The 25,950-nt window shown below is 35.8% G+C and overlaps 17 protein-coding genes across 17 annotated transcripts; 10 read left to right on the top strand and 7 right to left on the bottom strand.

Moving 5' to 3' along the window:
• Positions 1–300: 300 nt before the first annotated feature.
• KAFR0D02500 (YciI family protein) lies at positions 301–639 on the top strand (the record flags this gene model as incomplete). Its single annotated transcript, XM_003956983.1, has 1 exon — positions 301–639. One exon carries the CDS (start codon positions 301–303, stop codon positions 637–639), a length of 339 nt encoding a protein of 112 aa, XP_003957032.1.
• A 223-nt stretch (positions 640–862) lies between these two features.
• Positions 863–1,186, top strand: KAFR0D02490 (uncharacterized protein; the record flags this gene model as incomplete). Its single annotated transcript, XM_003956982.1, has 1 exon — positions 863–1,186. The coding sequence occupies one exon, from the start codon at positions 863–865 to the stop codon at positions 1,184–1,186; it is 324 nt and encodes a 107-aa protein (XP_003957031.1).
• Positions 1,187–1,632: 446 nt separating this feature from the next.
• On the top strand, positions 1,633–2,796 carry RPL3 (60S ribosomal protein uL3; the record flags this gene model as incomplete). Its single annotated transcript, XM_003956981.1, has 1 exon — positions 1,633–2,796. The coding sequence occupies one exon, from the start codon at positions 1,633–1,635 to the stop codon at positions 2,794–2,796; it is 1,164 nt and encodes a 387-aa protein (XP_003957030.1).
• A 70-nt stretch (positions 2,797–2,866) lies between these two features.
• On the bottom strand, positions 2,867–3,469 carry YNG1 (Yng1p; the record flags this gene model as incomplete). The annotated part of the gene is made up of 1 exon (XM_003956980.1): positions 2,867–3,469. One exon carries the CDS (start codon positions 3,467–3,469, stop codon positions 2,867–2,869), a length of 603 nt encoding a protein of 200 aa, XP_003957029.1.
• Positions 3,470–4,463: 994 nt separating this feature from the next.
• On the top strand, positions 4,464–5,396 carry CYT1 (ubiquinol--cytochrome-c reductase catalytic subunit CYT1; the record flags this gene model as incomplete). Its single annotated transcript, XM_003956979.1, has 1 exon — positions 4,464–5,396. The coding sequence occupies one exon, from the start codon at positions 4,464–4,466 to the stop codon at positions 5,394–5,396; it is 933 nt and encodes a 310-aa protein (XP_003957028.1).
• A 390-nt stretch (positions 5,397–5,786) lies between these two features.
• Positions 5,787–7,667, top strand: MSA1 (Msa1p; the record flags this gene model as incomplete). Its single annotated transcript, XM_003956978.1, has 1 exon — positions 5,787–7,667. One exon carries the CDS (start codon positions 5,787–5,789, stop codon positions 7,665–7,667), a length of 1,881 nt encoding a protein of 626 aa, XP_003957027.1.
• Positions 7,668–7,807: 140 nt separating this feature from the next.
• ALG8 (dolichyl-P-Glc:Glc1Man(9)GlcNAc(2)-PP-dolichol alpha-1,3-glucosyltransferase) lies at positions 7,808–9,535 on the bottom strand (the record flags this gene model as incomplete). The annotated part of the gene is made up of 1 exon (XM_003956977.1): positions 7,808–9,535. One exon carries the CDS (start codon positions 9,533–9,535, stop codon positions 7,808–7,810), a length of 1,728 nt encoding a protein of 575 aa, XP_003957026.1.
• Positions 9,536–9,715: 180 nt separating this feature from the next.
• Positions 9,716–11,695, top strand: VPS5 (sorting nexin 1; the record flags this gene model as incomplete). Its single annotated transcript, XM_003956976.1, has 1 exon — positions 9,716–11,695. The coding sequence occupies one exon, from the start codon at positions 9,716–9,718 to the stop codon at positions 11,693–11,695; it is 1,980 nt and encodes a 659-aa protein (XP_003957025.1).
• A 99-nt stretch (positions 11,696–11,794) lies between these two features.
• Positions 11,795–13,729, bottom strand: GYP1 (GTPase-activating protein GYP1; the record flags this gene model as incomplete). Its single annotated transcript, XM_003956975.1, has 1 exon — positions 11,795–13,729. The coding sequence occupies one exon, from the start codon at positions 13,727–13,729 to the stop codon at positions 11,795–11,797; it is 1,935 nt and encodes a 644-aa protein (XP_003957024.1).
• A 394-nt stretch (positions 13,730–14,123) lies between these two features.
• On the bottom strand, positions 14,124–15,185 carry RPF2 (rRNA-binding ribosome biosynthesis protein RPF2; the record flags this gene model as incomplete). The annotated part of the gene is made up of 1 exon (XM_003956974.1): positions 14,124–15,185. One exon carries the CDS (start codon positions 15,183–15,185, stop codon positions 14,124–14,126), a length of 1,062 nt encoding a protein of 353 aa, XP_003957023.1.
• A 315-nt stretch (positions 15,186–15,500) lies between these two features.
• KAFR0D02400 (YciI family protein) lies at positions 15,501–15,845 on the bottom strand (the record flags this gene model as incomplete). Its single annotated transcript, XM_003956973.1, has 1 exon — positions 15,501–15,845. The coding sequence occupies one exon, from the start codon at positions 15,843–15,845 to the stop codon at positions 15,501–15,503; it is 345 nt and encodes a 114-aa protein (XP_003957022.1).
• A 629-nt stretch (positions 15,846–16,474) lies between these two features.
• Positions 16,475–17,995, top strand: SGO1 (Sgo1p; the record flags this gene model as incomplete). Its single annotated transcript, XM_003956972.1, has 1 exon — positions 16,475–17,995. One exon carries the CDS (start codon positions 16,475–16,477, stop codon positions 17,993–17,995), a length of 1,521 nt encoding a protein of 506 aa, XP_003957021.1.
• Positions 17,996–18,039: 44 nt separating this feature from the next.
• Positions 18,040–20,178, bottom strand: KAFR0D02380 (uncharacterized protein; the record flags this gene model as incomplete). The annotated part of the gene is made up of 1 exon (XM_003956971.1): positions 18,040–20,178. The coding sequence occupies one exon, from the start codon at positions 20,176–20,178 to the stop codon at positions 18,040–18,042; it is 2,139 nt and encodes a 712-aa protein (XP_003957020.1).
• A 750-nt stretch (positions 20,179–20,928) lies between these two features.
• On the top strand, positions 20,929–21,636 carry RTS2 (Rts2p; the record flags this gene model as incomplete). The annotated part of the gene is made up of 1 exon (XM_003956970.1): positions 20,929–21,636. One exon carries the CDS (start codon positions 20,929–20,931, stop codon positions 21,634–21,636), a length of 708 nt encoding a protein of 235 aa, XP_003957019.1.
• Positions 21,637–21,815: 179 nt separating this feature from the next.
• On the top strand, positions 21,816–22,487 carry BUD21 (Bud21p; the record flags this gene model as incomplete). Its single annotated transcript, XM_003956969.1, has 1 exon — positions 21,816–22,487. One exon carries the CDS (start codon positions 21,816–21,818, stop codon positions 22,485–22,487), a length of 672 nt encoding a protein of 223 aa, XP_003957018.1.
• Positions 22,488–22,546: 59 nt separating this feature from the next.
• ATX2 (Mn(2+) transporter ATX2) lies at positions 22,547–23,614 on the bottom strand (the record flags this gene model as incomplete). Its single annotated transcript, XM_003956968.1, has 1 exon — positions 22,547–23,614. One exon carries the CDS (start codon positions 23,612–23,614, stop codon positions 22,547–22,549), a length of 1,068 nt encoding a protein of 355 aa, XP_003957017.1.
• A 212-nt stretch (positions 23,615–23,826) lies between these two features.
• On the top strand, positions 23,827–25,920 carry DIA2 (DNA-binding SCF ubiquitin ligase subunit DIA2; the record flags this gene model as incomplete). Its single annotated transcript, XM_003956967.1, has 1 exon — positions 23,827–25,920. The coding sequence occupies one exon, from the start codon at positions 23,827–23,829 to the stop codon at positions 25,918–25,920; it is 2,094 nt and encodes a 697-aa protein (XP_003957016.1).
• Positions 25,921–25,950: the final 30 nt, after the last annotated feature.

The following is a 25,950-nucleotide window of genomic DNA, read 5'->3' as shown; positions in this document are numbered from 1 at the left end:
GGAATATCCGTTTTGAAGCGCTTATGACATATATTATATTGGCAATGTTGGAATGGCTGTAGTGGATACTTACGGATGGTAATTTGATGCTAGTAGTCTATTACCTAATATATACCAAATGCTGTGCCATTAAATTTTTGTTAATGTTGCAACTTAGTAATGACATACCTTAGAAGGGAGTTGCCTTGCAACTTGCCTAAACATATAAATTAAAGCGGAATTCTTACATTGAGTATTATTCTGGATGAAAAGTCTTCTCAAGAAAACCAAGAAAATTATACATTTATAGAATAAATCAAAATGCCAGAGTGGTTAGTTAAAATTGAAGACATTGAAGGTGCCGACAGAACTCCATATTATCCAGAACATATGCAAAACCTGAAGAACTTATTCGATGAAAAGATCTTAGTTGGTGCGGGTGCATTAACTACTCCTGAAGGAAAAGAAACTGGTGGTATATTGATTATAGCTGCAAAAACAAAGGAAGAAGCAATTGAGGTTGTGAAACGTGACGTTTTTGCTAGAAAGGGTATTTTTAAGATGGACACCATTACGTGTGAAAGAACCATTGGTATCCGTGCTGCAAGATCATTCGAATCCTGTCATGAAGAGTTCGAGTCTCTAAGTAGAAAGGAATAAGTTTTATATACTATTCTATCTTAGTTTTATATACTATTCTATCTTTTTTATTCAATTTTAATTTATTATCTTTTCTTTGATTACGTAAAAATAAGTGGCGTCCCGAAGAAGACAAGATGTGCAGAGTAAATTTAAATAGCCCCTCCTGTATATAAATATAAGGATTTATTGAAATACAAGAGTTCTATATCTGACAAAACACAGGAATTCAATACAAGTAAACATGCCAGAGTGGATCGTTAACGTTCAGGATAAACCAGAAGCTGATAGAGCACCTTATAATGACAGGCATCTTGCTGCGCTACCGGGCCTTTTCGAAAAGAAGGTGTTAGTATCTGCCGGTGCCCTTATTGGTGACAACGGGAAAGAAGTTGGTTCATCCTTTCAAGTTGTTGCTGAATCTAAAGAAGATGCCATTAATGTGATCAAAAATGATATTTTTGCCAAAGAAGGTGTCTACAATTTAGATTCCTTTGTCTGTTACAGATTTCTAGGTATTCGTTCTGCCAGAACCTTAGAAGAAGCTGCAGCAGAATTCCAAAAGTAAGTAACTCTACCATATGTATAATTAAATATACAGTTTACCTAATAAATACACTATGATACTAACCTATCAAAAGAAAACTCGGCCACTTCGTGCAGACAATGTTAGGGCATCATCTGAGAATGCATAAATATAACACAAGAAAATGTAGCATCTGCACTGCGCATGCTTGACAGTCCATCTCATCTCTTTTTCACTAATCTACTTATAATCTTTTCTACAGTAGTTTCTCAGTTTTGCCCGCATGAAAATTTTCGAAAATTTTTCATTTTTTTGGTTACCGGAAAATTTTTCATTGCGATGGACGCAACTTTTTCATCATTTTTTTTTCAGTTATTTAAACAGCGAATTTGATGAAAAATTTTGAAAAATAATTATATTTCATTACTTTTATCTTTAATACGTTTTTATAACATAATCACTTCACAACACATTAAGTATATTATACAATGTCTCACAGAAAATTCGAAGCACCACGTCACGGTCATTTAGGTTTCTTACCAAGAAAGAGAGCTGTCTCTGTCAGAGGTAGAGTTAAGTCTTTCCCAAAGGACGACCAATCTAAGCCAGTCGCTTTAACCTCCTTCTTAGGTTACAAGGCCGGTATGACTACTATTGTCAGAGACTTAGACAGACCAGGTTCCAAGTTCCACAAGCGTGAAATTGTCGAAGCTGTTACCGTCGTTGATGCTCCAGCTGTTGTCGTTGTCGGTGTTGTCGGTTACGTTGAAACCCCAAGAGGTTTAAGATCCTTAACTACCGTCTGGGCTGAACATTTATCCGATGAAGTCAAGAGAAGATTCTACAAGAACTGGTACAAGTCCAAGAAGAAGGCTTTCACCAAGTACTCTACCAAGTACGCTCAAGATGGTGCTGCTATCGAAAAGGAATTAGCCAGATTAAGAAAGTACGCTACCGTTATCAGAGTCTTAGTCCACACTCAAGTCAGAAAGACTCCATTAGCTCAAAAGAAGGCTCACTTAGCTGAAATTCAATTAAACGGTGGTTCTATCTCCGAAAAGATTGACTGGGCTAGAGAACATTTCGAAAAGACCGTCTCTGTTGACTCTGTCTTTGAACAAAACGAAATGATTGATGTTGTCGCTGTCACCAAGGGTCATGGTTTCGAAGGTGTTACCCACAGATGGGGTACCAAGAAATTACCAAGAAAGACTCATAGAGGTTTAAGAAAGGTTGCTTGTATTGGTGCTTGGCATCCAGCCCACGTTATGTGGACTGTTGCTAGAGCCGGTCAAAACGGTTACCACCACAGAACTTCTATCAACCACAAGATCTACAGAATCGGTAAGGGTGATGATGAAGCTAATGCCTCCACTTCTTTCGACAGAACCAAGAAGACCATTACCCCAATGGGTGGTTTCGTCCACTACGGTCCAATTAACAATGACTTCGTCATGTTAAAGGGTTCTATCCCAGGTACCAGAAAGAGAGTTGTTACTTTAAGAAAGTCCTTATACACTAACACCTCCAGAAAGGCTTTAGAAGAAGTTACCTTAAAATGGATTGACACTGCTTCTAAGTTCGGTAAGGGTAGATTCCAAACCCCAGCTGAAAAGCACGCTTTCATGGGTACTTTAAAGAAGGACTTATAAATTTAAAATTAAATATATAATATACTATTATTTATTTTCTTTACATATTAAAAACGTCTTTTTTTAATTCCTATTTTCCCTTTTTCTTACTCTTTTTCTTGGTCGCCTCCAATTTGCAAGTATCACTACAATACCATTTCCCCGTGGGTTCATTCTTTAGACCTACACAACCGTAATGAAACCATTCAATTTTACAATTCGTGTTATCACAAGCAATCATATCACCATATGAAACATCATTACAAAAACAATATCGTTCCACGTTGGAATCAATCATTTCCTGTTTCCTTCTGATTTCATCCTCTTTCCTCTTTTGTAGTTCTTGAAATTTCTTCTCTCTTAAATTAATCTTAATCTTTAACCTCTTTGGTTTATAATCCTTATAAAGCTTGAAATACCTTTTTTTTATTATCTGTTGATACTTCAATTTTCTTTTCTGTTCATCAAGTTTCGATATTTGTTCGTCTATTAGACTGTTTAGAAATTCTGATTGCTCCACTATAGTCAATCTTAATTGATTCGTTGTTTTCTCTTTTTGTAATTTAATATCAAGAGACTGAATCAGCCATAACGTTCTTATTATATCACTTGGAAAATGGTCTAATGTATTTATGAAACTATACCTAATGTCAGAATCAGAAGCTTCTTTCAAAGTCTCCTGATGCGACGTCATTCGAAAATGCTTTCCCTAACGATGCCTTCTGTTGTAGTTCACAATTTGATCTATATATTTCTCTAAAAATTCCTTGTTTTTCCTCCTTCTGTAATTCGAAAATACTGCGAGCGGTCATTAAAACTGTTACAGCCGTTCGGCTGATCATAGATAAATTTATATAACAAATTTGCCATGAAAGAAGAAACAACCTGGCCGGAGGAACACTGCGATATTATACTGCATAGTACGTCTATAATTGATTATTTAGTGGTTTGGATTTTACAGTACTGGTACAGGGACCTCTATATCTGGACCAATACATTGTTTCTTACATAAAATAATATATAAAGTATAAAGACGGAATGGACCTGCTACAGGAGCATCTAGACAAGAAATTTATGAAACACGTTAGCATATGTTAGTGGCACTAGCTGATCGAATGAAGCTATTCAAACCCAAGTATATCTATGAGGATAGCTCACTGGTGACTATGGGTCAACATACCTTCCTAATGATACTACTGAAAACAGAATTATCTTCCTAACAATGCAAATTGACAGCAACTTTGTTATCCGTTGCTGTGCAACCAATTGCAAAAACCTAGGCACGTGACCTCTACAGAAGTTTTTTACATCACGTGACTGAAAAATCATAAAATGGTAATTTTTTTCCCCGAGAAAGTCAAAAATGATTGCACTACATTTTTTTTTTTTTTTCACCGCTGAGAAATCCCCGTAGAATACCCCCATCCCCCCCGTTCACCTTACGAGATAGCCAATAAGGTTCGACTACAATTCATTACAACGTATCGGACTCAGTGATGCTAGTACATCCTACCAAGATGTATAAAACTTATTAATCTCGGTCTTGAATGGACATCAGCAACCTGTAAACAACCTCAATTTCGTAGAACTAAAATATCTTTATACAATACTCACTACAAAAGCTGCAAAAAATTTAATCATTAAGAAGAGCCCGACCTTGCATAATTACCTCCTTCAACTATATTCAGATGTTTCCACACTTTTGTAAAAATATAGGCAGTAGTAGGCCGGCTTTCCGTATTCCCCTACGTTCATTATCTACTGCATCAGCTCATGGTAAAGGAAAATCAAATAAATTACTAGTAACGGGTGCCGCTGCACTGGGATTAACGTCAGCTGGATTACTATATATAGGATCTTTGACAGGTGAAGCGATGACTGCTTCTGAGCATGGTTTACATCCACCTTCATTCCCTTGGTCACATAAGGGCCCCTTTGAAACTTTTGACCATGCATCCATAAGAAGAGGCTACCAAGTTTATAGAGAAGTTTGTGCTGCCTGCCATTCCCTGGATAGAGTGGCTTGGAGAACAATGGTTGGTGTATCACATACAAATGCCGAGGTCAAAGACATGGCAGAACAATTCGAATATGATGACGAGCCAGATGAGCAAGGTAATCCAAAGAAAAGACCAGGTAAATTGGCAGATTACATTCCAGGTCCCTATCCAAATGAAGAAGCCGCTAGAGCAGCCAATCAAGGTGCATTACCGCCAGACCTTTCTTTGATCGTTAAGGCAAGACATGGTGGCCCAGACTACATTTTCTCTCTATTAACGGGTTATCCAGAGGATCCTCCTGCCGGTGTAACTTTACCTTCAGGCGGTAATTACAATCCATATTTCCCAGGTGGCTCTATAGCTATGGCAAGAGTTCTCTTCGACGATCTTGTAGAGTATGAAGATGGTACACCTGCAACAACATCACAAATGGCCAAGGACGTGACTACATTCTTGAACTGGTGTGCAGAACCAGAATTGGACGAAAGGAAAAGGCTTGGTTTGAAGACTATGATCGTACTAACCTCCCTATACTTATTGTCTGTCTGGGTCAAGAAATTCAAATGGGCAGGCATAAAGACCAGGAAATTCGTCTTCAATCCTCCAAAAACTAAAAAGTAGTGGTACTTCAAACCTATTTATTGTATTTAAAACTAGTATATCTCTTATTTATTCCATTAAATAATCAAACAAAAATTTCCTATTTGGGAGATTGATAGACCGAGATTGATCTACTTTAGCCGCATTAGGAAAACTTTCAGAGAAATTGGTTCAAGCAAACAGTTTTTCCTACAGAAAAATTAGTTCTCGAAAAATGCCAAGATACAAGTGTTCTTTCTATTACTTCTTTTTTCTTGACTCTTTTCATCTTGAAATATATGGAATATATCAGGATATAGTCTTAACGAGTGACTAGAGTGTATTTACAGGTGCTGGCAAGAGTTTAATACTGAACACACCCTTCAATATTCCATATAATAAGCCTACTCTGGGGGTTCTGTTTTGCAAAGGATGGAAAAGCCTCAGCCAAGAAAAAGGGGAAGACCTCCCATCACTAAGAACTATACAAATCCTTTAGAAAGCCCAATGGCTATCTCTTCCATGCAAGTTCAAAAACAAGGAACAGCTAGTTTTTCAAAACCGTTGATGAAAGTTGGTCAATTGACTCCAACTCCGAAAAAAAGAAGACAAAATAGTGTCACTGGAGGTAATATAAGCTTCACTGATAATTCTCCTCTTGCATCAAGCCCGCTTTCGTTTAATTCTGCTTATCAACCTAATAGTATTACCAAAAAAGGTAGATATAGAGGAATTATACTTTCAACTCCCGTTAAGCAAAGAAGTACCAGCTCTTCCAGTTTAACGCATCTATCGACACCAACATCTAATGACCATCCGTTAGGATTCAAGGCTAATGTGAGAAGCTCACCGCCAGTGGCTCCAATAACACCATTCACGGAAAATCTACAGAGTAGAGAGCATCGTTTAAGAAAAAATAGTCCACTTAATAATAACGTCGATGACCCATCGCAAATGATGTCTGAAGTACCCTCAGAGGAGACCAGAAAATTCTCCTTATCTCTTTCTATTGATGGTGGCGGAAAAGCTACTATCGGGTCGTTATCCTCACAAGGACAATTAAGAACTCAATCTGTCGTAAGAAATCCAGATACGTATGATAATACAAGTGCTGATATTATAGAAAGGAAACATGTTTTGAACTTGTTGAAAAAAATGAAAAATAATTCACATATCAATAAATTGAAGCGGAGTTGTAACTTCAAAAAGTTTTCTTTATCTTCAAATTCACTCTCGTCAATGAATGGTGATAATGCTGTCAATGCCCCTAGTATATCTTCTCCTACATTTTTGGTCTCAACTGATACTGAACTAAAAATCGAAGAAAAAGAACATAGAAAACCATTAATACTTCCAAGTACTCCACCTCCACCGCCGCCATCTTCATCTTCACAAGTAATTAATTCAAGTGCCATATTTAAACCAGGAACGAGCCCTGCTTCTCGCCTAGATCAATTGCTACTAGATAGTAATGTATCTCTCTCACCAGCTTCTTTTTCGCGCCCTGTAACAAAGTCACCTCACATACCTTCCAAGAAAGGTTATAACGGTCAAACTACGACTCCCAAACGCTTACTTATATCACCCAAGGCTAAAACTAACATTGCAAATACACCGAAAACTAAAAACACTAGCGGTGAACACATTGTTTTCAAATTTTCAAGTGGAGATCCCGTACTACTAACCGATGATAATTACCTGGGAGATCAACAATGGCAAGATAATGGGACAAATATTCTACCGAGCACATCTCCAAATCGCCAGATGTGCTTCAACACTCCACCTTCTTTCTTAAATTTAGGCTCGCCAGGTGCTTCCTTATTTAGTCCTTTCACACAAAGGAGAAATTCTGGTGTTCTTATACCTAACAACACGAATGTTGTAACATCGGTTGCTGAACCAGAAACACCCAAATACGTCAATATATCTCTTCCTATTTCGTCTTCTTTAGGTTTAACACCATTTGTAAATATATGGGCAAGTCCCCATACCCAGTTGACTAAAGATATTCTTCGCCTCAATGGTAGTGCTATAAATGAAACAATAGCAGTACAGCAGGGAACCAAAAATAATGATGATTCGGCATCGTCGCCAAGAGCAAAAATTGATAAAAACAAGTTCAATGATGAAAATAGTAATGAGCAACTTGATCCAATAATACAATCCTTCGAAGGCGAACAAAGTAAAAATATTCCTTTAAATGCTAATAACGATATTCTACAAGATAACCATAATACTAATGAAGGTGATTCCTCGAAAGGTAAACTCGATGATGCTAGAATTGCACTGAAAAGCCTGATCACTGAACGCTGACCTCAGTTCCATCCTCTATTAAACGTGAATGTAAAGACCAAAATATATACAGAAATTTTATATCTATTGTCCTATATAACAAACCATGATATTGCAAATAGTGACGTACTTGCCATTTTTCAGACTTTATATTCTGTCTTTTACATCCATAGAGGTTCATCAAAGTTATATAACCACGATAAACCAATCCATGAACTTAGAATTGCAATCCCACAGTATACGCTATAGGTCATTAAACCCAAGAATTCAAATTTCTCGAATAAAGGATATTTCCACTTCATAACATCAAAAAAGTGGATTATAAAAACTGTCGGTAGCATCAAGCAAATATAGATAATGGCAATCCTGTCAAGGAAAAATCTCCTTCTTTCAACGCTTGACGATAACTTGGTGGTTTTTCTAATTGCAAAAAAATAAATGGTACACCAAACAAATGTATATAAAGTCTTTATTAGGAAATCTGCATTTTCGTACAGTAATGGGAACAATGAAACATAACCCGCCGATGAAACTAAGGTGAAGGAAATCAGCAATCTTCTATCAAATACTACCAAGAAAGAGAAAGGTATAATCACCAACATTATAGCCTTTTCATGCACATGCCAGCCGAATAAATAAGATGCCATACCACATAATGTCAAAGATCCCATAAATCTTTTGAAGGATGGATCAAATAATAATGGAATAACGGCCAATATTTGATAAAACAAAGTCAATAAGAAAGTTAATTTTGGAGAAATCTGTGGTAGTATTACGAAAAAGACATCTTGAACCAGTCCTTTTGTCCCATTGTTATGTTCTGCAATACGCTGTCTTATTTCTTCAATAGAAGAGGGAAGTAATGACGGAGCTATAAATTTGGCGGCAAAATTGTGTACGTAATGCAATCTTAAAGCGAAAACTGTTAGAACTTTATCCAAAAATGAGTATAAGGCCCAAAAATTTGGTGCCCAATAAGCATGAGTTAATCCTCTAGAAAAAGGAAATAGACGAGAAAGCAATTGGGGCATATCAAAAATAAATGGTCCGAAACACAAGGAAAATACTCCAACTACAATCATACCCAATTGACACAAATTTTTCCACCTTATCAAAAATATTAAATCTTTATAACTCCTAAACTTGAAGTTTTCAAAATTCAAAACGTATACTCTTAATAAAAAGACAAAGTAACATGGTGCTAGGTATAAAAAAATATGCTTGAAACATAGGGCGATACTATAGAATAAAGCACACAATAAATATCTTTTATTTCTTGCAGCGACAATAGATGCAACCAAAATGGCAAATAGGAACCCATTGTATTGGAAATGAATGTGATCTACAATGAGAAACCCTGGCGAGAGCACTATACTTGAAGCCACTATAAAACTTTGGGTTCGCTCCTCGACTTCACTAGTATTAATGTAGATTTGTAACACTAGGAATAACAAACTCTCACTGAAAATGACAGTTAATCTTTGAAACAAAACCGTTGGCCAACCGAATTGCCCTACTTCTACTATATCCAAACAACCATCTCTACGTACAAAGCTTGGAACGAGATGAGAAATGAACCATTCAAAATAGGCAAAGAAAGGTGGATAATCTAAAGTCCATTGACTCGTGTGCTCATAATACCAATCCTTCAAATGCATTCCATTCGTAATTGCTAACCAATTTCTGTGCACATCAAAATCAGTACTGAAGTAATCTGGCACCAACAACAGCTTCAAAAATAGTGAACAGACCCAAAAGTTCCATAATGAAAATCGCTTATTAATTGAAAGGTCCTCTAATTCTTCAGTGCTTGCCTTATTAGCAGCGCCAGAAGTATTCACAGACCTCTTAGAATCCTTAGCGAGTCCATTGGCAATTGCCGCTACCATCTTCAAGGCCTCTATCTTGCTATCCTAGCTTAAGCTGTGTTTTCAGGTGTCTGCTTGCTGTATTAGTCTGTCTATTTTCTTGAATTTTCAATATTTCGAAAAAAGGATTACATCCAAAAGATCGAAATGACGAATGTCAGTAAAACACTTGCTAATCAAAGAGAATATAACTTCAGCGAAATGAACTATGAAGATGATGCTTTGAGGGCACCTGTATGGGATGAGCTGAACCAGAGTTCCACTAAGCAGGACATCCCACCTGAGGCTGCTTCAGAATTGACTGAAACACTGGCAAATTTGAAAGTTGATCAAACTGATAGCGAACCAGAAACTACACATGGCGAAGGACATGCTGAGAAGATGTTTGAAGAGGAAAATCCCTTTGATATGCAATCACAACATATTATAGACACAGAACAGATTAAGGTTGAGGAAACAGATCATGCTTTACTTGATAAGTTAGCACCTGAAGATGAAGGATTTGCTACTTTAAACACACAGGATAATGAATTTTCAATGAAAAAGAATGATCCGTTGTTTGGGGGTTTAGTGTTTTCTCCATTACCTATAGATGATATTACTACCTACAATAAAAACAGTAAAAATGAACGGTCACCAGAAAAGAGATCTAGAAAACCTAAAAAATTGTTCAATGGATCACGACTACGTCGCAGGTCTATTCCACCTATTTCTAAAGACGATAAGGACGTGAAAAATTCCACTGATGATCCATTAGGAAAAATCCAAAAGGATAACGAGTTTGTTGATGAACCACTTGATCAAATTGAAAATGCTAAATTAAGAGAGACTTCTTCCGATATTTTAAAACAGGTTGATGAGCCCCTTTACCATTTATCTCCAAGGAAACCGTCTAATAATTCCACAGCTTCAAGGGAAGAGAATACTGAGAAGACCGATATGAAAACAGCAAAGGAGAAGAAGTTGATACCATTCAATATTGAAGTCAAGGATCCTATAAAGGTTGGCGAGTTGACCTCGATACATGTTGAATACACAGTCATATCAGAATCGCCCTCCTTAGAATCAAAATTTGCAAGTGTAACAAGACGTTATAGGGATTTTAGATGGCTGTACAGGCAGTTGCAAAATAATCACTGGGGCAAAATTATCCCAGCACCGCCTGAAAAGCAGGCAGTAGGCAGGTTTCAGAATGATTTTATAGAGAATAGACGATTTCAGATGGAACACATGCTGAGAAAGATTTCCCAGGATCCATTTTTGCAGAATGATAAGGACTTTCTTCTATTCTTAACAAGTGATAATTTCTCCAACGACTCCAAATTACGAGAGCATATGACTGCGTCTGGTGCTTACAATGACAATAACGATTTATCAGAAATCCATATAAGTGAAATACGATTACTGGGCCCTGAAGATGCGACAATTGTAATGAAAACAGGTGGTATTGACGCAGAGGCGAAAAAAAGTTTCATGAACATCTCATTTGGTTCCACTCCCAAGTATAATGAACCGGATACATTTTTTATTGAAGAAAAGCAAAAGCTTGAAACTCTAGAAGAGCAATTAAGAGAACTATACAGAGCGTTGGAGACGGTAGACACCGAAAGAGTAGAATTAGCCTCTGCTTTGGAAGAGTTTGCAGATTCTATAGAAGTACTTGCAAAATTAGAAGTAACGAGAAAAAGTTCAGATACCCTATCGAACTTTGCTGAAACACACAAAAGAATTAAGGCATCGTTAGAGAGAAATTCTTTACAAGAATCACTCACTATGGGTGCGACATTAGATGACTACATAAGGTCATTACAAACTGCAAGGGCCACGTTCAACCAAAGAAGCAAGTTAGGTTATTATCTTGTGATTGTAGAAAACGATTTGAACAAGAAGCGTTTGCAGTACGAGAGATTTTCAAGTGGTATGAAGGGAATTAGTAACAATAAAAATAACGAGAAATTAAATATCTTGAAGAGTGAGTTTGAAGTGGTTGAGCAAAGATTTAATAAAATTAGGAAATCTTGGGAAGAAACTGGGAATGAAATAAAAAATGAAATTAGTGCATACAAAAGAGAGAAAGTGGAAGAATTTAGGAACAACATGGAAATATCGCTAGAATCATCTATTGAGACACAAAAGGAATGCATTGAGTTGTGGGAAACATTCTATCAGAATAATTTATAAAAATATACTTCGGTCTCACCGTTTGCCACTTTTCCAACGAATATCTATAATTAAAATAAAAAATAAAGTACATAAATGTATATAGTAATGTTGTGAATTCTAGAGCCAATGTGACGTTGCATCTTTATATAGAGACTGCCAAATATAAGCTTCACTCAGTAACATCTCAATGTCTGTTTCTGTCCAATCTTTAGTAGGGGGATTTTGCAGGAAAGTGATAATCCCTTGGAAATCCATATCCAGTAATTGTTCACTCCATTTAATTAAAAATGCAGCACAAACAAAAACATGAAATTCATTGAGAGAAGACTGTCTCAGTCTTGTAGAATCATCACTATTTACACTAGTAGTATTCGAAGTAGTAACAGGGGCTGACCGCCCGTATGAAGATGGCGAAGTCGTTTCTACTGGGGTAGAAAAAGTGGATGCATTCCTTTGAATTGGAGTTTTTGGTAAACTTATTTCGTTCGAAGAAGTATAAGGAATTGAATTTGTGGTTTCGGTAGAAGTTTCTGCAAGATAAGTGTCCCACATCCTAATTACGGTACCCATCTGAAACTCTCTCATCAATAGACAGTTCATCCACCTAAAAGAGAATTGTATGAATTCAACATGCTCTTTTTGAAAGTGATCATACAAATCTGAATCTATCCGTTTCACCAACTGACTTAGATTTTTCACTTGTTCTAAGATACCTGGTTGTCCATGAATATAATTATCCGTAATTTGCTCTAACAATTTGGTTAAGCACCAAAATGTATCAGCTTCCAAATTTGACCATTGTTCTTCGGTAAGATATGTTTGGGGATCAATATTTTCAACATCATCAATTTGTGACTGTGATAAATATTCGGTGAGGAACACTTCGAAAAATGGAGTGACAAGATCGTTAATACCTTGTACATAACCACTAGCAGGATGCCTAATTGCCCATAGATACAATACTTTTTGTAAACTATTCTGAACCGATTTGAATTGATATAATGAGATATGAGGATTTGTTCTAGGAATATCTATTTCAATTTGATGCCATGCAGCTGTATCTTTAGAATGATTATTCGAAGATATATGATTTAAACCATTGACATATTCTTGTCTTTTTCTTTTAAGGTATGAATCTTGCCTTTTAATATTTAAAGGTAAATAGCCAATCAATATTTTCCAAACTTTAGGTCTATTTGGTTTTGGTACACCATTCCAGCTAATTTCTTTTAATTCTTGTTGATTTATTATATGTTTACTTTGTAAGATACAATCGAATTTATCTATGCGTTGCATTATAGCTGTCAATTCTTGGGCCTCTCTTTCATTTTCCAATTCAGCTTGGGATTTGACCTCGGGGCTTTCTGTCCTGCTCAAACTAGGTAGTTTAGGATATTGAAGAGATGGTGTCATTGCAAGACCTGCATTTGTTGCAATGGAGGAAGAAGTGGAAGACCTGGTCAAATTTGGACGGCTACGACTGGTGTTACTCTGAGGTATAGGTGATGCATTACCACCATTAGTCAAAGTTGGTATAGGCATATTATAATCATCAATAACAGCACTCCAATCTTCATCTAGGTCCTGAAAGTACTTATCATGTTTTATCGAATCAGTATTAGATTTTTCCAGAGTAGAAGTGCTATGATTATTACCATGCTGATAATATGATTGATTGTGATGTTTCGAATATTGATTACGGAAAAAACTTGATTTGGGGGAGTCTATTGAACTCAAAGTTGGACTAACGTATCTTAGGGGAGAGTATGATGAAGAAGATTTCCGAGTTGTAGTACTATTTTTCTGTTTGGACATTGCACAAAAGTTACCATCATCAATGAAGGATTTACTACTATTATTATTAGTTGCACTATTACTATTCTTCTTAGACGGACTTCGAGAATGGTTCTTGACAGCGGATGGAGAAGACGAAGAAGAAGAAGTAGGCACAGATGAAGATGCAATTCTCCAGGACTTCATCAGTGAAGATACTAAGCCTACTTCAGAAGAGCTTCGTTCGGCCATTTGTGTTGATCCTGACCTTACACCCATATCGAATGTACTTTTTTTTGAAGCTTTTTTATATTACTTGTGTTGAAAGTGGAATTAGCTAGTACTTTTTTCCCCCGTATTATGGAATTTGAAGCGTATTGATAGCTAGTTAGCCAACCCAGTGAATTCTAATACAAAGCGGGTGCAGACAGTGCATGAAACCTTCAGTAGTTTTGTCATATCTAAACCTCTTTTTGCTCCCTACAAAAAAAAAAAAAAGTAGTAGACGTATAGTTTAATTATCTAAATGTAAATATCACCAAAAACGAGGTATACGACTGAATGTAAATATTAGTTATACTAGTTATATATTGATGGCCGGGAGAGCAATGGGTTGGTCTCTGAGATGTAATGTACAAGGTTATATAGGCTGATGTATGATGTGGTGATGAATTTAATCTCTCTTTTGCTTCTTTGAAGAAGGTTCTTGAACTTCGATGTCGGTTGCGGTGACAAAATCTTCGCCGTAGGTGTCATCATTTGGATTTTTTAATTCATCATTTAATTCATTTTCACTATCGTTTAGATAGTCACCCTCGTCTTCATCTTCGCTACCATCTTGATCAAATCTTGATTTAAGACCTTTCATCTTTCTTGTTTGTAATTTGTTCAAATCTTGTTTACCCATATGGATTCTACCCAATTTGTCACCCATCAAATCAGTTTCCACGTTTTTAACAGTCTTGGCTTCTAATTGTCTTGGTTTCTTCAATGCTTCCTTTGCCATTTCTGCTGATGGCGTATGGATTCTGCCGATTTTGAAATCTAATCTTGGACCGACCTCTTCTAATTCGACTCTTGGCAACTTGCGACCACCTTGTTCACTTCTATAGGTTCTTAATTTATAGACTCTGAATAGTACGTTTGGTAAAGGCTCACCATCTTGGAAATCTCCTTGAACAGTAAGAGAAATGACGTGTTGTAAACCTGCAACGTCTTGTAAATCTGTGGTTTCACCTCTGAAGAAATCTAGAAATAAAGATTTGATGTGCTTATAGACAGGATGTGTATCGAAAGCTGCACTTTGGAATGAAAACATTGGTTTTAAACCAAGGTTGAAAGTTTGTTTTCTAAAGTCAGACAATAATTTAAAGTTTTCAACAACGTGTAATTCGATCATATCATAAATTTTATAACCAAAAGTTCTTACAAAAGTTAGATTGTTTTTACGTTTTTTGGAATTTGTTGATAATACGATTAATGAAGTATCATTTTTTTCACTTAAAAATTCCAAACTAGCAGCATCTTCGAAAGGTCTAATTTCATTCTTCTTATTGAAACGTTTTATATCAGGCTTCTTGATAGCACTCAAATCGACCATTATATCGTGTAACAATTTATTTGATGTTTGACCTGGGACGAAAAGTGCTTGCTTGACATCTTCGACGAGTTTAGCTTCCCTTTTCTCCAAAGCCCTCTTAGCTCTGGCATTTTTTGGTTTAATAGTTCTAATCATCAAAACGATAGGTTTCTGATGGTCTTGATGAGATCACTTAGGTAAATGTGTCTACCATTTATTATTCGCATCGAAATATTCAAATTTTTCACTCTCAACGCTCGTCGCAGCGAAGGGGAAAATTTTTTTGCAATCCGGGTTTCTTGTTGTTACCCGGTTGATATGCATTTGTCATCACGTGCTTATATGAATATATATAAGCACGTGATGATGAAGCAGCCTATCTGGGCTTTATGGAGGACTTCAATAAAATATTGGCGGTGGTAATAAATAAAAATGATATTAAATTAAAATAAAAAAAATTTAAATAGTATATTAACCGTATACTTTTCTACCCACAGACTCGAATTCTTTAGCACAGGGCTCGAATGATCTTGCAGTACGGATACCAATGGTTCTTTCACAAGTAACAGAATCCATATTGAAAATACCCTTTCTAGCAAAAACGTCACGTTTGACAATTTCAATTGCTTCTTCCTTTGTTTTAGCGGTTACAATAAACATTCCACCAATTTCTTTTCCTTCAGGAGTAGTTAATGCACCTGCAACAACTATAATCCCCCCATCGACTAAGCTCGGTAAATCTCTCATATGTTCCGGATAATATGGAGCTCTGTCGACATCCTTGTTGTCTTTAACCTTAACTAACCACTCTGGCATTCTGACTTATTTTATATACGTATAAGTTTCTTGATTTTGTCAAGAGGTGTTCCCACCCAGAAAAAAGTTCAACTTTAGAATGCTCTAATTTATACGTTTCGGTTCAAGCAAGACACCCCTCTTGTCCCCCCCCTTCTCCTCAAAGTACAGTATTAGCTTACATTGGGTAATAAACTGTTTACTATCAACTTACCATCTCAAAATAACCCCGTGTAAATCCTTCTGACCTTGCTGATACACGATCTGCCGTAAGCACTCCCAAAGAAGGATTTACCCCGGAGAAATTGGTCGCCGGGTTTCATTTCATTTTGACCGAATGCCTCTCAGTCATGTGACAGAACTGCATCCAGACACCATGAATGTTTGGGCGGCAATTTGATGTATGTCACGTGACATTAAAATTCTCCAGATCATTATCCGCCACGTGACGCAAAATAGTTTTTTTTTCCGATGTGTCACTTTGAACACATTAAAGAATATCTAAATGATGTAAACAAAAACAAACAAACAAAAAAAATTAGTAGATATATTTATGTGTTTGATCAACGCTCTTTATATAGAATACTGCTTACTCCATCCATTTGAAATACAATTCCCATAGAAAACGTTTACTTCTTGTACAAACGGCAATGGGTAGAAGAAAATCTGCTGGTAATACTACCAATGTAACTTCTGTTCCAGAACCATTACATATCCAAGAATTACAAAATTATATCGATTTTGGATCACAAAAAATTGAATCAATTAGAAATGCATTTTTACAACAGAATAGACAAATTGCTAAGGAAAATTCAACTTTGAAAATGAAATTAAATGAAATGGAATCAAAATTAAATCAATTAATACAAGAAAATATGTTAATACGATCAAAATTATCATTAGCTGAATTATCGTACAAAGAAAAATTGAATGAAAATTTGAAAATATTAGAAGATACACTTTTGAAAAAATTTCAAGATATAATATCAATGTTTGATACAATCAGAGAAAATGAATCAATTGAATTAAATGCTTCCTCTTCAAGAATCTTTCAACAACCAAGCTCATCTATCCCATCTTTACCACCCTCTTCTTCCTACGACAATGATCATTCAGTGAATAAAAAGAAACGTAAATCTTCGAGAAGACAATCAATGTTCATACCAAGTGATTTCGAATTTACAACTAATATTGATCACGGTAAATCTAATCCGATTATCCATCAAGATACCATTGAAAAGACACCAGATATTATCACAACTAATAATGAGGGTAATAACAACAACGAATTTTCTCCCCATATATATGATGAAGAAATCCCAATAGATTATAATGACAATTCATTGAACCATACAAACTCAATTATAGATTATTCAATTCCTGAGGAAAATAATATAGCTAATGACAAACAAACAACGCCCGTTTCATCTGTCCCTACGACTGCTAAAGAAACAATAGTAAATAAAAAACATGCAATCAATCCTCCAAGAATACAGTCAAAAAAGAAAAAAATCGTCGTAGATGAAGTCATGCCACTATCTTCTTCATCACTAATGAATAGTACTCCAAAAAGGAGAACTCGTGGTAAAACTGTAGATTATAAATTACCTTCTTTAAGAGCAAAGATGAGAAGACCTACCGAAAAGTTAGTCGACGCAACAACCACCATCGATATTCATGACTTACAAGTTAACTATTCAAAGAAAAATAACAGCAAATCAACCCAAAATATCTCTGATCCTAATAATACTAATTGCATTACTAAAATTCATCCTTCTCCTAATCTATCTAACAATGAAAATATCTATACTATTCATCACGAAAATTCTACTTCTACAAACCAATCTCCATCTAAAAATAGTTCAACTGCACTATCTGATATTACCAACACAAATATACCTACCAAGAAAAAAATAGCCATCAAAACTAGAAAATTGTTTAAAAATGCAATAATAAACGATTTCAACGATCAAAATTCAGCACCTTTATCTTCATCTTCATCGGCATCTAATACAAATAACAAATCTGTCAGTTTCAGGCTAAGTGATGATGATTTATCAATATTTGATCTCTTTGAGAATACAAGTAAAAATAATCAAAAGAAAGGTCTTTACAATAGAACACATCAAAATAATACAACTTTAAAGGGTAAGAAAGTCTTAAATCTTTGATAATATATAAATATAAGTATTTTAATTTTTTTTGGCATCTTTTATCATTCAATGAGTTTAGCTGATCCCATAATTCTATTATTTTGCAACAAAATTACATTATTTAAATCCAACTTATCATCTTCTTCAGGAAAAAATGGCATTGAACAATGGGTTTTATCAATTAGCTCCACTTCAAAGGTAAACTTATCAACCTTTTTCAAGATTTTAACTTTTCTATCAAAAAAGCCTTTTATCATCACCATCCTAGATCCAACTGCTAAATCCAAGTTATCGAACATTTTCAATCTGAAGATACCAGTTACTCCAAGAACTGAAACTTTTTTGGTTACACCGCTTACATAATCCCCGACAATAACACCATTTAATTTGTCCCCATTCAAAATCTTCAAAACAACTGATTCTCCAACAGTGCTTATTCTCCTTTGCACTAGTTTTTCTTCTTTTAACGACATTATTTTACTAATGGTAACACTTTGTCTTGATGGGTATATCGTGATGGTCTCACCGGGCTGAATTGAACCTGATAATATGTTCCCATAGATCAATTGCTTCGATAACTCTGTTTGACTTATTTGCAATACAAGTTCATCATCTATTATCCTTGACTTTATCTGATCTAAAGTTGAATCACTAAAACTCTTAAGTACATCAAGGAGAATAGGTCCGTTGTACCATGTAATTGATGAGTTTTGTTGAGTAATACCATGACCTGTGGTACCATCACAGGGTATCCATGATAATTGGTCCCCTTGGAATCCAATATTAAGCAGAAATGCAATCAATTCATTCTTTATTTCAATGTATCTAGTTTCATACCAGTCAATTGTGTCCATCTTATTCATTAAAATAATTACATTTTTAATATGAGGTTCACTTTTTATCATCTTAGCATGCTCCAACGTTTGACCATCTAAACTAAATCCTATTTCGAATCCATCAATACTGCAATCAATCACCAATATCGCTACGTCACTATTCCATAAATATGGAATAACACTTGATGAGAATTTTCGATCACTTGGTATATCAACCATCCTAAAAGTATGTTTATCAGAAATGTTGAACTCTTTTTTGTGTACGTGCAACGTTTTCGAAAGTCTTCTCTCATCGTCAGAGGTGTTTGTTATCCAGGATAAGTACAAATTTGAATCCGCTAAGGGATCACGTTTCTCAATTTGCCTCTTCAGGTCTCTTATTTTTTCTATACTAATACATCTTAGATCATGAAGTATGCGTCCCAATATTGTAGATTTACCAGACTTAGAATGGCCACACATTATTACATTCAATCTCGGATTATACTTTCTGAGATATTCCATCATATTAACAGACACAATTGGCTCAGTCGGTATCTGGACCTGTTTAAATTGAACAACTTGAGTTATGTCATCTATAACATTTAGTTTTGATACTTTATCGTTGATTTCGTCAAAAGCTTTCTCTTGCGCCATTAAAATGATGTCATCAGGACTTGGCTTCTTGAAATTCTCAGCAATCTTGTTCTTTTTACTTCTTGGATGAAAAACACCGAAAACATTATCTGAATTTCTTTTAAGTTCATTCTCATTGTCGTGTTGTGCCTTTGAAGTATATGATCGACTAGTAATCAGCTCTATTTTGTACTTTGAAGGCCTATGTTGTCGTTTAGCAATATTTGCCCTCTCCTCAAGCAGCAATTTGAACTTTTGTACTTCAGCTTTTATAGATAAAAGCTCTTCACTTTCCTTTATTTTGATTTGTTTGCTTTCTGTTGCAGATTCAGGTGGTAAAGTTTCAGGCCGTTGCAGAGATGATAAGCCACTCGGTATAGATGAATCAGATCTACCTTGTTTTCTCAATGCCATAAGTTTTGAGCTGAGAGAGTTTACAGAAGGCGCATTGGGTAAGGTTTTTTGAAGTACGGAAGGTTTGCTCTCATGTGAAGAAGTGCTATCCCGCTTCACTTCATGTAAAGTTGGAGAATATGCAGGTGATTGTTTCTTTAGTTTTAACTTTTCAGCCAACGTCATTGAACTTGTCTCTATGGTTGGGGTTTTCTTCTTGTTCTTTAATCTATCTAGCAATGAGCTACTGCTATTCGAAGCAGAAATGCTGGCTGACGAAATATCAGAGGAGGAGGGAGTGGCCGAAGCTTGTCTCTCCAGAGCTCTCTTTCTTGCTAGCGTTTCCAATTTTGACATGGGTTCTAATACGAAATGAAATAGTAAAGGTGAGTCAGTAATATGGTTCAAAATTTTTGGTTCAACTACCAATTACGTTAATTAACAATTATTCACATACTAGTCTCTTCAATTGGGGCAGAATGCCCACTAGAACGCTCTGATATATTCATTGAATCTTGAAGGTCAGTAGACGTTGGATATAATACCAACCTATGGCGAAATTATATGCCTAAGCTATATATCATTCAACAATCAGAGGCATCCATTGACTGGTTTTTCTTAGTGGCAGATTACTTCTTCCAAATCTGATATCACCCACACACCGCATTAGTAACATCGAACATGACCATCACGGCAATTGGTTGCAGCCCAACTGACACTCAACATTATCATAGATAGCACATCCTACCACTTCTTGTACCTTAGCTCCTACTTCACTATCCTAGGACTCGACCATGGAGTGAATAACTTCTCAGTAGCGGCCACATTACCTATAGTGATCTCAAAAAAAAAGCTTGGAAACGTTCAAGAAGTGCCGGTGTAGAATAGACATAATAACAGATATTTGAATTTATATTAAAGCTGTGAGCATATGCATTGTTTGAGCTGGTCTTCCACGTAGCTCAGAGTTGAGTATAGTGAGTGCCATCATTACCCGAGCAGCTACATTAAAATTGAAAAAAGACAATTCACAGTTAAGAAGACGAGATGAATGCTAGACTTACTGAAGAATAAGAGACCACGAGAAGATACCATACCTGGGAAACGATGTCAAATGGTGGAGACTTTGGTACGGCTAAATACTTAAGCAAAAAGATGAAGGCAAAGGGCCTCCAAAAGCTGAAGTTCTATTGTCAAATTTGTTTGAAGCAATGCCGTGATGAAAATGGTTTCAAACAACATATTAAATCACCTTCCCATCTTGCAAAGATTTCCAAAATTACAAAGGATGATATTGACTCATTTTCTATCAAATTTGAGAAAGACTTTTTGAGGCTTCTTAGATTATCTCATGGGGAGAAAAAGATCGAGGCAAACAAATTCTATAATGAGTTCATTCAAGATAAAGACCATACCCACATGAATGCTACCCGTTTTACATCACTGAGCAAATTTATCCAGCATTTGAGTAAGACTGGTAAAGTAAAAATATATGGTCTAGATAGCATATCAGGCAACAAAGACATAGATATGGGAACGTTAATGATAAGCTATATCGACACCTCTAGTGAAAATCTTCTACATAAACAGAGGATTCAGGAATTGGAATCTAGTGAGAAAAGTGAACAAGAAGTGAGAAGAATATTATTAGAGAAACAAATTTCGCAAGGCCAGACGGCGGTTGAAGATACCGTTGAAGAAACGCCATCTTCACCTTTGAATATTGATGAGAAAATTTCTATACCATTAAAGTTGACACAGAAGAAGTCACTGAAAGTTCAGAAGAAGAGGCCAAAGAAGAACATCTTTAATTAATCGTGTCAGGAAATACATTTGAGTGTCTAATCCGACAGTACAACCCACACACCATCTGAAAAATTTAGCATTCAAAAAAAAAAAAATTCGAGATGGACGATGAGCATCCACTACACAATGTATAATTGTGGTAGAACATTCAAAGGATAGACTCTGAAGTGGTAAAGATAGCATTTTCAATGAGCGAATCAAAAGTAAGGACGAACCATGTTAAATTTGATGACGGTATGTCTGAAGATCCGACCATTACGGTGCCTGAAATAACACAAAAGAAATCAACGATAATTGCTCACAGTGATAGTGACAGTGATGATGAGGCCCCAGAAGAGGAGGGGCTTTCTCAGAGTGTGACCAACACGAGAGTTTTGGCTAAAGAGAGGGAAGAAGCTATAATGTTAGAACAGAAGTTATTGAAAGAAAGGAGAAGACAGCAAAACGAGAAGTTTAGAGAACAGCAAGAAGAGAAAAGAAAAAGACTGGAAATGAAATCCAATGAAAAATTAGATGCTATAAATACAGACAATGCTGATCTTGAAAAATTACCAGAAGAATTTTTCGAGAAATTACAAGAATCTGAGGCAAGTTCAAAAGTAGTAGAGTCTATCCCAAAACATATAAATTTCAATGATATCAGTGATACAAATTGTTTGCCAGAAGTGAAAAAACAATTAGAAAAGAAGAAAAAGAAAACGCTGAAAACCTTGAGAAGGGCCACTTTGAAGAAGGGACCCGTCCATGTTTCTGTTTTATCGTCAGAAGCATCCGTGAAGAAATTGGCACCTGTGAGGGAAAACAGCATTATGAGAACAAAGGACAAATGGCTGAAAAGAAGTTTGCTAAGAAAGAAATAGTGTTCTTGTATTTTGTGCCATATAGCATTTCTATAATCTATAAATATTATAAACATACATCATTCACCTTTTATACAAAAGGAGATCACCAAGGGTACAACTACACCCATTAAAATGTACACAGAATCGTCTAGTGAAAGAATCGACGTAATACTTTCATTTGTAGTGGCTTCACTTGATTGTAATCCAGTTAACGTTTGTAAGGTGCCAGGATTGACACTATTTTGCATGTCTTCGTTCTCAAATAATACATCCTTTTTAGAAGCTTCTCCATTTTCTAGTTCGGCAGTTGGAACCAAATTGTAACCTCTGGTACCGAATTCGATGTCCTGGGCCGTTCTTTCTGTTGTGTCGATACCATGAGTATGATCATGAGAGTTATCTAAAAATGCCGTAAATGATGCATAAAGCAAACTTCCACCACTCATAAGAAGCAGGTTCCCGCTAACCCAACTCATGGTTTCAGAATGTTTTAAGTTAAATAATGACAGAACAATGTACCCGATAGGAGTTGATGATGCAAACGCAAATAAATTTGAAATAGCTTCCCATTTGGGGAGCCCTTGTTTCGATACCATCAGACTCGTAAGTGACAGGACCGCTGGAATCTTATGAATGATAATGGCGATAAGTACCACCACCATAAGCGAGTCATTGTTAACTGTGGTACCCAAAGCGACACCGTCAGATACGCCATGAATGAATAGAGCGAAGACCACATTATTTCTAAGTATGCAAAGCAAAGCCCTCTTTGGGTGGCTGATTAGATCTTTGAAATTTTCAAAACTTTCATTAGCGGTTCTATTACTGCTGAAAGAATCATGACGTTTCATTAAAAATTGTACAAGTCTGTCCAAAAGATACACTACAAGGAACCCTATTAATAGATTCAGGCCCACATTTCCACCATTTTCCACACATTCTCTAATACCTTCGGGAATCACGAGCATAAAGGACGTCCCCAAAAGCATTCCTACACCAAATTGGGAGAGCACAGCAATGTATTTCTCGTGATTGCGAGAGTCAGAGCCCTTATGGATTGAGTATATAGGAATCATGCCAATGGCAAATGTTGCGACTAGCAAAGCTGCAGCCATACATATTACACCAAACAAACCAATAGCCATCTGTGATTTCGCAATCTCTTCATCAAACCTGCAAAGGAATCTTCATTCAATTCGATTTTATCATTGATATTGAAATATTTCCAGGTGTAAATCTAGCCACGCGAAATCTCGTTGATTGAGTAACAAAAACTATCTAGCAATTAGTAGATAATTATGACGGAAAAGCTTGCATGGACAGTGATTAAAGATATCATTGCTACTCATATCATAGTATGGAAATTGTTGACAAGGCTATCGACTTGGGGACAAACTATTTCAAATGTGAAAATTATGGCAAGGCAAAGGAGATTTTTGTGAAAACTATCAAATTGACTAGATCTTATTCAGATGACGATAATATTAAATTAAGACACAATGTTGGTGCAGTGGTCTCATACAATGACAAATCTCTTACACATCATCCGAGATACATTAAGTTGTTAGATAATCTAGCTGCATGTTGGGAAAAGTTGAATGACTTAAAGCGCGCACTAAATTATTCTGATAAGATGGTTCAACTCGAACCATACAATCTGAAATGCTATATAAGGCGAGGTAAGGTTTTGCAAAAACTAGGCAAGGATAAAGAAGCGTATGACAACTATCGACTAGGTCTGAGAAACGCTAAAGAGGCATATGAAAAATTCAATATCGATGCCCCCAAAAAATTCATTGAACTTGTTTCAGCTCAAAAGGCTAAAGCCAAGTTACGACTACAGTCACAGGTACCTGCTTCAAAAGTATCTTTCGAAAAGAGAACAATTATAGACCCACTAGAAGAGCAAGCACGACTGGCTTCCGTTAAAAAGCCAAGATCATCCGTAGCTGCTATGCATCATATTGATTTTATCGGTCAACTTCCTTTGGAACTGCTTCCAAAAGTATTGCAGGGGTTTTCACCTGGTGAGCTCATTACGATTTCATTTGTAAATAAAACTTGGTTTACCAGAATATTCTTCTTTCCACAACTATTTAAAGATTTCAAGCTTGATTCAAAAACCTATAAACACTGTAACCAATTTTTACAGTTTGTTAAAAAGCTTAGTAGATCTGTTAATAAGAGGTCTTTTTTGACCTCTGTTACGATTGACTCTATTCGATATTCATCAAAAGTACCTTCTGAAGAATCCAAATCCCTACAACTTCTCTTAACGAATTTACAAAACTATTATGTAAATAGACTTATTCTTTCCATTCCAAATGTAACCACACAGCATCTATCAAAATATATTCTACCACAAGATAATTTTATCACAAATGTGAAAGAGCTCTCTTTGGTAACTATCCTCAGAGTAGATAAACTATACGAAGTAAATGCTCTTTCAAATTTTAAAAATTTGCACAAGCTGGAGCTTATCTTTGAAACATCCATGATTCCAATTAATTCGAGTGTTCGTGTAGAAGATGAAAGTGACTCAATAACTGATCCAAACTGGAGTAAGAACCTAAAATCGGTCAAGCTGATTTGTGCCCAAAATAAAGTCAAAATATTTCCCTTATCTCCCATCTTTAAAAGCTCTTCGTTGATTTGGGATAGTCTAACGGATTTATATTTCAGTGGTATTACTTTCGATTCGGAAAGCTCAACATTTGAATGGCTGAAAAGATTCCAGAATCTGAAAATCTTATGGTTTGAAAATAATACTAACTGTAAACTTGAGTCACTCTTAGACATATTAAAAAGTACAGTATTATTCCAAAATCTTCAAAAGCTAACATTTAGGGAAGTCAATAATAGAACCAAATTTAATTTTGATGCATTTCGTGCAAATCCTAGAAACTATGAGAGAAATTTTGAGAATTTAACCTATTTGGATCTTATGGGTACGTCATTAACTGGTCTAGGTCTGACAAGGTTAGTCAACTATTTAGATGCGAATAAGTTCTCGAGTTTGAACATCGGTGATTGTCCATATGTAATTCTTAACAGACTACCCAATGAGGCAAATGACTTGACCTTTTCTACGGCGCATTTCTTCAGCAAATTCGTTAATTTAAGAGAGTTAAAAATGCATATGCTGGGTACTATCAATGATAATTCTGTAAATCTCCTGATTGAAGAAGTTCTAAGTTTACAGCAGTTGAAGCTGCTAGATTTATCATTGAATCCATTAATTACCGGGGTCTCTATTTATCAGTTATGCTCGAAATTATATGAGGTAAGAGATTCTTCACCTTTGGCTACTTTGGTGATTGATGGCTGTCCCTCTGTTTCTCACATTACCGTTAATACAATCAAATCAAAGGGCTTTGTAAATAAGATTGATTGTGTCTACGAAAAAGAGATATGGAGAAGTTTTGGTATAAATTCCTATAGATATCCTTAAATTCATAATTCATCTAATGCATTATAATAT

This window comes from Kazachstania africana, chromosome 4 (genome assembly GCF_000304475.1).
Source record: "Kazachstania africana CBS 2517 chromosome 4, complete genome".
NCBI classification, from domain to species: Eukaryota; Fungi; Ascomycota; class Saccharomycetes; order Saccharomycetales; family Saccharomycetaceae; genus Kazachstania; species Kazachstania africana.
Note: the sequence above shows the minus strand (reverse complement) of the source record. Positions and strands in the feature narration are given on the sequence as shown.